The sequence below is a fragment of the Glandiceps talaboti genome, chromosome 6, assembly GCF_964340395.1.
Source record: "Glandiceps talaboti chromosome 6, keGlaTala1.1, whole genome shotgun sequence".
NCBI lineage: Eukaryota > Metazoa > Hemichordata > Enteropneusta > Spengelidae > Glandiceps > Glandiceps talaboti.
This window is the reverse complement of record NC_135554.1, coordinates 15481260-15493494: the sequence shown is the minus strand read 5'-3', so window position 1 is coordinate 15493494 and position 12235 is coordinate 15481260. Positions and strand designations below refer to the sequence as shown.

General features: G+C 35.0%; 1 protein-coding gene across 1 annotated transcript; it reads left to right on the top strand.

Annotated features, from left to right (window-relative positions):
* LOC144436604 (arylsulfatase B-like) lies at window positions 1-8196 on the top strand. Its single transcript, XM_078125427.1, has 15 exons — window positions 1-112; window positions 410-521; window positions 661-712; window positions 1237-1340; window positions 1758-1882; window positions 2238-2305; window positions 2798-2899; window positions 3671-3734; window positions 4359-4456; window positions 5471-5607; window positions 5963-6021; window positions 6248-6365; window positions 6942-7012; window positions 7703-7807; window positions 8013-8196. Exons 1-15 carry the CDS (start codon window positions 1-3, stop codon window positions 8180-8182), a joined length of 1497 nt encoding a protein of 498 aa, XP_077981553.1. The 3' UTR covers window positions 8183-8196.
* The last annotated feature ends 4039 nt before the right edge of the window (window positions 8197-12235 follow it).

The following is a 12235-nucleotide window of genomic DNA, read 5'->3' as shown; positions in this document are numbered from 1 at the left end:
ATGAAGTCCCTTATACTCGCAGTGCTTGCTGGAGCTGTTGCCATAGTGATACTTAGGTCGAATAAGACAGCCAAACCTCCACACATCGTATTTATACTTGCTGATGATCTCGGTAAAGTCATTTATATTTTCCAGAGAACTTTTAGATTATTTAATCGTTGGGTGTAAAATAAATTGCAGACGAAGGTTCTAGTTGAATTTGATCTTTTATAATTGTCGTTTTTGAATGCATTTTTCAATTCGTTTTCGCAGATAACTTCAGCAACTTTTAGATTATTTGATCGTTGGGTGTAAAAAATAATTGCAGACGAAGGTTCTAGTTGAATTTGATCTTTTATAATTGTCAACTGTGATTACTTTAGCCATTATTTGCTTTTTTCTCTTTTTGGTTATTTCTTTTCTCCACCAGGATGGAATAATATTGGCTGGAATAACCCTGAAGTGAAAACACCAGTACTTAATGAATTGGCCAGAGGTGGCATCCTTATGAACAACACTTACTCGCAGCCCTTATGTACACCGTAAGTTCCCCAACATATACGTACGACAGGTCACTTTAAAAGAGAATAGTTTAATACGTACCATGCCTATGACAGTTGACTTGTTTAGGTGTTGCATTAGGGTTTTATTGACACGTTTTTTTCTCTTATGACATTTCAGAACCAGAGCTGCCCTAATGACAGGTTATTACCCATTTAGAACTGGGCTGCAGGTGAGATTATAAAATATTATTTTCTGTCGATCTGTTGATTTTGTAAGTGCTAGGTGATAATCCAGATGCACTTAGACAACCGTGTCGTAAAGCATTTTGATGAACCCTGTCATTTGATGTCTTTGACCCTTTGGGTTCGTACACTGCAGTTTATGGCAATTTCCGTATCTTTGTACCAATCAGTTATACAGCTGAGGTCTGCATAGAAATTTAGTTTTTAAATTGAATCTAAATAAATTTTGGATATGTGTCCTACTACGCATTTAAATAATCTCAAAGTGATTTTATTGAATTGATACAAATTTAAGAATGAATTAAAACGTCGACACCTTTGTGTTGTTCAGCAAGTGAAGTACATGTATACAAGGTTTGGAATCACAGACAAGGATCTTCCTCGTCTGTGGTTGGAATATAGGTGTTGTAAGTTTTTTTATATGACTTTATATTGTATCCATAAAGGCTAACAGAGAACACACCCATAGCAGAATAACCTCATATCCATGTGCTTCTTTTGTTTACCATAGCATGCAATGCTGTTGAGATTCCAAAAGAGTGGACTGCCCCTCCACTTTAAAATACTACCACAGAAGCTGAAAGACGTTGGCTATCTTACACATCTTGTTGGAAAGTAGGTATACATATTGATTATATTATTATAACCAAAGACACATATATGTGTATGTTAAATAGAAAATTAGACAGAGGAGATATCTTACTTAGTTTCCCGTGGTTATAAACACATGTGTGTGTGCATGCATGCATACATACATACATACATACATACATACATACATACATACATCCATGCATGCATGCATGCATGCATGCATACATACATGCATACATGCATACATACATACATACATACATACATACATACATACATGCATACATGCATGCATGCATCCATGCACACGCGAGCGCACGCTCACTCACTTATGATGTGTTTTCACACACACCATGTGTGTTGTGAATATCATCAAAACTATCTTGATAGTACGTACCATTTTCCGGTATTTCTTTTGTATCATATTTTAATCATTAGATGGCATCTAGGATACTCTAAATTCGATTTGACCCCAACCAAACGAGGGTTTGATTCTTTCTATGGTCATTTGGGAGGTATGACATCAAGTTACGAAAAGAAATCAAAAGATTTATTAGTGAAAGGTATGTTCTTGATGACTAAGTATTGTTTACAAATCTTCATATCTCTCGATCGAGTTCAAGGTCAGGGGTCATATAATTTATCTGCTAGATCTATTGAAAATTGGTTTGTTTATTATATTAGTAAAGGTAAGGTGAATACACTAAAAATATCAAAATTATCTTATTTTTTTGTCCTGTCCATCATCCAATAGATGGAAATAGAGTAGTTACGAATTTAATGCAATCACATTGACAATATCTTATCTCTATCCGTTTTATCAGTATTAAATAAGCAAAAACAGTTTGAAACTTCGATTTGTTTTACACCTTAGCGGGGTTTTTCCTCAAGTTTTATGAAATCATTTGGTTTTTCCAGAAACGTCTTTAGGCTACGATCTTCGAGATAACACGGGCGTGGTTCAAAATGATGGCACATTCTCAACGGTAAGTATAAAGTGCATAATTATAGAATGTATGAATATGAATATGAATGTAAGTGAATGAATATTTAGACATTATTTCCCTATATTTCTTCATTCTACCAATAAAAATATGAGTGGCCTAACGGGACTTTGTCGCTGCTCGCCAAGCTATTCCCTTATTCCCAAGGCCCCTTAGGTCACTCATATTTTTCTTGGCTGAATTAAGATAAATATTAGAGAATAATATAATTATACCTCAACAAGCATAATTCATGCAAAATCGGGAAAAATAATGGCGATTTTGACTCAGCTTTCGAGCACCACAGAACTAGTGACGTAGACACGGGTTGTAGTGACGTTGAACGAACAGGGTATATAATCCATATTTTCTGTTCAAAGACAATATCTTTGTTTGTGCATGATATAATGATATCTATGATTTGAATGGGGGGGGGATTTGTTTGCATAGTCAAACCCTTGGTTGAATGTTCATGTTATTATATTAACCTTTCAGATGTTGTACACTAAACGTGCTGTAGACATCATATCAAACCATTATAGAGATTATCCACTGTTTCTTTATTTCTCTATGGACCAACCAGCGAAAGGATTTGAGGTAAATATTCTACTTGCGTAAAGTTATAAACCCGTTTTGTAAGATTCTAAAGTGGAGAGGCTTGCAACATTTCTTCAATGAAATGTTCATCGACAGGTTCATGAAATAATTATGCTTTGGTTTTGGTTGTTTTATTTCCTATACGGATGCAATTACACATGTATCTATGGTGATATCAATTTGAAACAACAATATGAGAATGTATTTTGGAATTTAGAATTATACAGCGTAGCTTTAATATTCCATTCTATGATGAATAGCGATTGAGAAAAGTAGGATCAGTTCATTGATGGTATGTATGTATGTATGTATGTATGTATGTATGTATGTATGTATGTATGCATGCATGCATGTATGTATGTATGTATGTATGTATGTATGTATGTATGTATGTATGTATGCAGGTATGTATGTATGTATGTATGTATGTATGTATGTATGTATGTATGTATGTATATGTGTGTGTTTGTATGTATGTGAGTATGTATGTATGTATGTATGTATGTATGTGTGTGTGTATGTATGTGTGTGTGTATGTATGTGTGTGTGTATGTGTGTATGTATGTATGTATGTATGTATGTATGTATGTATGTATGTATGTGTGTGTGTGTATGTATGTGTGTATGTGTGTATGTGTGTATGTATGTATGTATGTATGTATGGTTTAGTGATTCATTAGCTCAACATGTGACATAGGTAATATGTGTCCTTCAGCCTACGATGAGTTGATTAATGTTCTCTAACTTTCTAACTTTATTCAAATGACTAAGGTCCCTGCCAAGTATGAAGCCCTCCATGAACATATTAGAAATGAGAATCTCAGGAAATATTATGGTAAGAATTTTTAGTAATAAAGGACAAATTAAGGACATTCTTGGTTGGTTGTTTTTCTTGGTTGTTTTTTCACCTTTGTCTCTTTGGTGTGCATTTCATTTTCTTGAATGATATTACGAAGTTCAGGATGATCTTGAAACTCAGTTATCCAGATAATTATTAAGTGTTGTTTTGTTGCCATAACGACGGACGTGTTTTATGATGATGATGATATTGTATAGTGCACATTATTGAGATGTTAGTAACCGATTTAGAAGTCGGCCATTCATTAGTTTGGTTATTGACAGCGTCAACATTGTGGTACAACAGTTTTATATGCAACAGTGCTGTAAATATGCATTGCCAGTGTGCATGTGTTTTGAGGAGGAGGCAACTGCTCTTAGTAAGACGTGTTCTTGATGACATAGAAAATTGTGGTGACTGAGCTATGAAGAATTCTATCGGTCGATACATCGTGGTCAACAGAGCTAGGTTAACTTCTAAAGGCTCCAACATAAATAGCCGCCTCACCGAGCGGCGTTTTCAAACGTAAAAAAAATCGACAGTTAAGACTGTTATAGTGGTGTTGAGAATTGGTTGTATTAAGAACTACATGATTACACTAACCATCTCATTGTTTGTCAGGAAAACTTTCAGTGATGGATGAAGCTGTTAGTAATATAACAAAGGCATTGAAGTCACGTGGTCTCTGGGAAGACACAATACTATTCTTCATCAGTGATGTAAGGAAACAAACATTTATTTATTGTAATTTGTCATGATAAATAAGTCACAAATAAACTTTACATTATCGTGTCAGTAATTTCAAACTGTAATATATGCATATTACTTTATTATGCAAATCTGTAACTAGTGTTTGAACAATGTCTCCTTTCAGCTGTTTTGAATTTCGATCGTCAGATACAATGTATTTCTGTACACCGGGGATATTGTCTGAGATAACTATGCTTCTCTAACAATGGGATATATTGTACCAAAAACAGACTACTTAAAGTTAAAGTATAAAAAATCTGGTTGGTCCATAGAGAAATAAAGAAACAGTGGATAATCTCTATAATGGTTTGATATGATGTCTACAGCACGTTTAGTGTACAACATCTGAAACGTTAATATAATAACATGAACATTCAACCAAGGGTTTGACTATGCAAACAAATGTCCCCCCTATTCAAATCATAGATATCATTATATCATGCACAAACCAAGATATTGTTTTTTAACAGAAAATATGGAGTATATACCCTGGTCGCTCTATGTCACGACAACGCTTGTTTATGGCACTGGTTCTTCCATGCTCGAAATATGAGTTAAAACATTCTACATCGTCATTTTTCTCGATTTTTCATTTAAAAATTGTGTCAGTAATTTATAACCGTTATAGTCACCACCAGAGTTGTTGTAAAGGCTATTACCAATATATGTGTCATTTAGGGTGTATGAGTATATACAATTTCACACTTAATTATGCAAATCTGTTAACAAATATGCATACAATTATTTCTCATCTCGTCATTAATGATCTTGAATTTACATCATTACAATGGATATCTGTACACTCCAGATATTCTCTGGAATAGGTATGTTTTTATAACCAATGTGATTTTTGTACCTATAAAATTTCACTCAATAATTGTTTAAATCTGAAATGTATGTAAAAATATAATGTCCGCAATTTGAACAAGAATAGCTTTAAGACTCGTGACTGTCATATTGTATTTCGTTTTTCATTCCTACAGAATGGCGCCGTCGTTGTCACGCAGGGCAATAATTTGCCGTTTCGTTCTGTCGCAGGAACACTATTTGAAGGTGGTTCTAGGGTGCCAGCAATGATCCATGGAGAACGTCTGAAAAGAAAAGGCTACGTCAACAATGGGTGAGTAGAAATGTCGTGACTTTTATCCTATTTCTTAGAAGGATGTTTTATGTAAAAAATGGTTACTTTTGCTGCAATACAAAACAGAAAACATAATGTTAAATTCCTAAAATACAGTGGGCGAAGATTAACTAAATCTTTATGGAAGACAAATTAATGTCCCTTGATATATCCTGAAAGGGCTTTGTGTTATGATTAGTTTTACAGCCAACACAGTTTTTAAACTATGTGGTCAAGAAAGATATGAATATACATTATTTCCCCAAAAATGCGATGACAAAATGTCAATTTAATATGAAATCAAAAACAAATCACTTTCAAACTTTGTTCTTTTCCCTGTACCTTTTTGCATCAGACTAAACCACATCACTGACTGGCATACCACTTTACTCGCTGTTGCTGGAATTCAACCTGGTAAGATGATTCTATGTAAAATCACCAAAAATGTGTGTCCTGTTTGTTTTTTCCGTTCTCCGAACTGTTTTCACCACAATGCTCATTCTATTTTGGAATAGATGTAAGCAGTTAATGTGAATGACCATAAAACACAGTTATTTGTTACTGACAATGTATACGCCGATAATATACACGGCCGTTCTATCTTAAATGAGTCATAAATTTTATATCTCACGTCTTACAGAACCAGACCTAGATGGTAAAAATATTTGGGACATGATACAAGATGGATCTCCTTCACCACGTAATGAGTTCATCTACAACATTGATAACTTTGAACAATCTCCGGGTGCTGCTATAAGGTAGAGACTGTAGTTGTTATATTTTCATAGCATGGAAGCTAACTAAAATGAAAGTGTGACTAAGTTCCCACTACGAATGTTTCTTCTGCAAAATATGTCACGATTTCCTTTCCCAATGGATCAAATTTTCCTTACTAAAAACATAGAAGCATTATGTCATCTTGGCTATTGTGCATGTGCACATGGAAATGTCAAAACATTTGCCAAAACCTGTTGTTTCATTCTAAAGATTTATTTATGAGATATATGTGTGATGTATAGATTATCACGTTTATCGTCTACATAGTAGTTACTAACAGCAACAACAACAACGACGGCGGCGGCGGCGGCGGCGGCGACGACGACGATGACGACGACGACGACGACGACGACGACGACGACGACAAAAAACGACAAAATAACAATACGAAATATACAGCACACGCAGAAAAAGTTTAAGATTTTACACAAACTTATTAAAGAGGGTGAAATAGTATGGATTTCTATGATTGCCAGGTCACTAAAGTTAATATGTAAAAGAAAATATCCCGGTAGTAAGTTACTGTGATGATAAAATATATGTTCCATTTACTGTAGAGTCGGTGATTGGAAATTAATTGTTGGAAACCCAAATATGTTGTATCCAGGTCAGTTCCTTCATGACGTAGGTGAGTATAGGAATGACGTCATGATATTCTTTCTAATTCATGTTACATATCAGTTAGGTATAAATGATATATGATGTAGGCAATTAATGTCAGCCTACAATAGCACTACGATATTAGCACCCTTGTTCTTCCTGTTTTCCTACTAATATCACTGATCTTAGAATATATCACAGCAGAATGATTGTTATAAGGCATATATATAGAGAGCAATGCTTATAACTTCCTGGAAACTTTCTTGGCCATGTGTTTGAATGTGGCCCATATGGCATGTATACAAGTTCATGACAAGACACCACGTGACCAGTCTTACGTCATGATGTACGTTAGGAGTACAATTGTAAGTCATTTCTTATTTGCTGAACAAGCTATAATTTTGACTGATTCAATTTTCTATGGCTTGTTTAAACAGTCACGCAAAACTGTGTATGACAGTACGTATGTTCATCAAAGTAGCGATATGTTCGATAGTCGAGTTCAGGAGTTTGATAAGATGATTGAAACACTTGAACTTCTTCCCAGGGTTCATGCTAGATCAGACAGAATGACACTTTTCTCCAAATATACTTTTTTAGAAACCGTCACGGTAAGAAATGGTATAGGAATGTAGTTATAATTTTTTACAGTTTGGATATTTACATACATACAATTCCTAAGAATAATAACTACATATCTATCTTTGCCCATTACAAGATGATTGGTATCCAATAGATAGAGACGTTTTTATACCTCAAGGAGCAAGGAACATGGAAACACCACCACCACCGGCAAATGTCACATATCTATTCAACTTAAAAGGTATGGCCTTGATAACAAAAATTAAATACTCGTCCAAGGAACATATTTCAAAAAATGGGTTTGTAAATACATCAGCCTTATCTTAAGATGAGTATAGTATTGTAATGAAGAAAGATATTTCTCTTATCAAGTTCTCAGCACATATGAAATCGGATTCATCATGTCGGGTTTGGTTACCTTTCAGTTGTTTTGTTTTTCACCTTAGATGACCCAGAAGAACGTTATGATTTGGCTGACAAGTACCCACAAAAAGTCGAAGAACTCAGGAAACGTTTAAGAGAATATAAAAAAGACGTTGTTCCTCACGTGGATCTAACTTTAGATCACAGAGCAGACCCTGATAACTTTAACGGTGTCTTTTCTCCGTGGTTGTAAGAGGCTGATATGGTGTAACATTAGGATATCTTGAATACATTGAATTGAAACAGTGTCACAAGAGTTTGCATTTTGTGAGACTGTAGTATAATAACTAATTCAAGTTTCATATAATTCGATACATACATGGATGATAACAAAACGAATGTGTGATGTAAAACTTGTTGATGTAGCTTTTACAGTTAATGGTTCATTTGCATAATTTTCGATAATTAGGCTATATCTGAAGAATGCCATTTACAATTTCGTAGCACTTTGTACATTCATTGGGAATGACAAGCGCTTTTGTAATTTCAATTGGTCATTTGCATAGTTACTAATTTTCTGTTTTTGGGTAACATGATATCTTGAGAATGCATAATTATTTTTTTAATAATAGCAATATAAAGTTCCATATTTCATATAACCTGGTACGTGTACATGGATTACAACAAAGCACAATATTCCTTTAAAGCTTGAAATTTCGACGATTCACTTTCAGATTTAATTATTGGTACATACATTCATGATAACAAAGTGCAAATACATATATAGCCTGTTGATATAATGATAATGTCTCTTGGTTATAACATATAGCACTTTCTCACTTTGTGCTCAAAGCGCTTTACAGTTGTTACCCCTGGCATGGATCTACAAATGTATAGCGGCACAACATCCCTTTATACTTCCTCAACTCCCTGGGGAGCATACAATCCATCGCAGCCTTTATAAGTGCACAGGAATAAAGCATTCACATTGCAATATTTATCCTAGCAGGTCCCAGTTATACAGCTAGGTTGAATGAGACACAGTCGTGGTTCAAATCTTGCCCAAGGACTTTAGCCCTTCAGAAATAAACGGCAGTGACGGGCGGGGTTCGAACCTGCGGATTTTAAGCCGGCCATTCTAACCATTCACCCATCATGACTCCTTAGTTGTAATGTGTCATTTGTGCAATTAATGAATTTGATTTGAATCCGGGATATTTCGCATACTGACAATATTTGTAGGTACAATAATCAAAAAGCTAATTTGCTGTCCTTCATTTTGCTTCTGGTAAAGGAAAGTAAGGAACCACGCCAATGCACAAATTGAGATGTCCGAAGGTATTGTTAAACAATTGCCCCATCCTCCACCTCAGCCCTCACTACCACTAACCATCTCATCACTTGAGAATGAACTCAAGTCAAATTACCAACTACAGTGAGTGCCCTGGCTCATTACAACACACTTCTTTGTAAAAATAAACAAACAAAAACCAAAAATACTCTTTCGAAATGTATCACTACTTTGTTTACATACAAGGAAGGTGTGACAACAACCTACATGTAACAATGATGTTTTTATTTTTTTATATTAAATTATAAGTCGATTTAAACCTTGCTGGTTTTAACCAGAAACATTTGCTACTAAATAAATACATGTAGCTGCAAATATTTAATTGTCCTTGTCGACTGTAACATACATCGCACGCGTGTTGTTCAGCCCTACCCAGTACCAGGCTTCTCATTTACTGAAAGATTGGCATGACAGCTTGCATCATGAAAAGAAGGCGTGTGGTGATGTTTTGGGGTAGGGTGCGTTGACTGAACGTCAGGATATTACAAAGTTGGTTAATATCTTGTAACGACATTTATAATTGGACAAGTGCGAGATACTTTGGAAAGTAATTACATGGCCGTGGATGTGTCCATCCAATGGACCAAAAAAAGTCCAATTCGGATTAAGATTAATAACTGGGTAAGAAATACAGTTGTCTGGCAGATCAATAGAAACATCTGGTCCTGAACAAGAGAATGGTCCTATGTAATTCTTTAGACTCTAGTGATAATGATAACACTAATGTGAGAACCTGGGATTGAAACCCTGGCCTTTAACTGATAACACTAATGTAAAAACCAGGGATTAAAACCCTGGCCTTTAACTGATTAACTGATAAGATAACAACACTAATGTGAGAACCTGGGATTGACACTATTGGTAGCTGTCAAGGTGATACAGTGTTGGCCTTTATAGATATGAAACGACCTGAACGTTTGAGTAAGTAGAATTCTTTGTAGTCAAATGAAAACAACTAGAATGGGTTTTATTCAGACCAATAATGAGTCACGTGATATTATGTGTAAACATGAATGTATGTCTATGTCTGTCTGTCTGTCTGTCTGTCTGTCTGTCTGTCTGTCTGTATGTATGTCTGTCTGTCTGTCTGTATGTATGTATGTCTGTCTGTCTGTCTGTCTGTCAGTGGAACACCCGTGTAATGAGTCAACCGTATTTCTTCTGCAAACAACGAGTGTGCAAACTTTATCATAAAATTACCATACCAGAATACGTTTCATTAATGGGGAACACTTTTAAGGCTTGCAATGAATGTTAAATTGGAAGAAAAATTGATCAAATGTAGGCCTAGTTACGTAAAAAAATATGCATATTTATTTAATGTGTTGCAATAAGTTAATCGGATTACAGAGGTTTCCATAGAAAACATTGTGAATGCAGTATGGTCACAGATGTTAGGTGACCAATCGTCCAACTTTGATATCAGTAAATTGGTGTTTTATTGAACAATACCATAAAATGTGGTATTTAGTATATGACACGTATACTGGTAAATGCACGCATACATACATACATACATACATACATACATACATACATACATACATACATACATACATACATACATACATACATACATACATACATACATACACACACCTACATACATACATACATACATACATACATACATACATACATACATACATACATACATACATACATACATACATATATATACACACACACACACATACATACATACATACATACATACATACATACATACATACATACACACATACATACATACACACACACATACATACACACACATACATACATACATACATACATACATACATACATACATACATACATACACACACATACATACATACACACATACATACATACACACATACATACATACATACATACATACATACATACATACATACATACATACATACATACATACATACATACATGTAGATATGTCTATCTATCTATTTATACATTTGCTAATATGCAAATATTGCAGTGGATGATTGATAGTGACAAATAATCCTCGATTAGTCGGATTTGAACAGTCGCGTAAATCTTTTGAAGGGGGTTTGTCTCTGGTGAGGTGCATCAAATAAAAGGTTGGTCAACATATAACGGTTGACAACACGTGTTTCTATGGCAGGGGGAGCCTAGGAAACATCTCATACCTAACAAAAACGTTTTTGTACATTTATAATTTGTCAATCGTGGAGGGGGGGTTATTTGCTACATCTCCTTCCCCTCAACAATTGCACGCAATAGAAGCAACCCATCTCACCCGTTTAAGGATGGGAATGGTCTGTACCCGGACAGATATGTTGTGATGTCATAAAGTTGAATGTGTGTCAGTTTGATATGGCTACGCAATCGATTCAACGACGGAAGAAGACTGTGCGAGTCATTGTTCTAATTTCATTATTAGTTTTTTTCTTTGTCCTGTTTGGTGGCTCTCCGTCAACGGAAAACATCGGCTTGCCATGGGAGACACTGATACAGAGGTAAACTTTGACACCGCTATATCCACGGGTAATATTCTTTCAATGGAAGTGTTAATATTTCATGAGTTTGATCGAGTTTAGAATTCAAGCTATTAATGTGAACAGCTTGGGGCGTTTCTGGTGTATGTATCAATTCTGTAATCTGGTGTAATTTTGTCATTTTACAGTTACTGTAACAGTTTTATACAAAATAGAAGAGTTTGCCATGGCAACCAAATTCTGTATGGAAAGATGAATAAATGTTAAAGGGTCTAGATGTTTTCATTTCATTTCATAGATCGACATATCTCAAAGTGCTGACATGAAGTGTGATAAAGAAATGTCTTCAAGAGGAACGCCATTCCAGGAAATGGAGACATTTTAGTAAACTTTTGGGTTTTGAAGAGCCATTCCATGATTTCACACCACATACATTTCACATAACTGCCAAGAAACGCCAAATTGAAACTTGCTTCACATTCACTGCCTT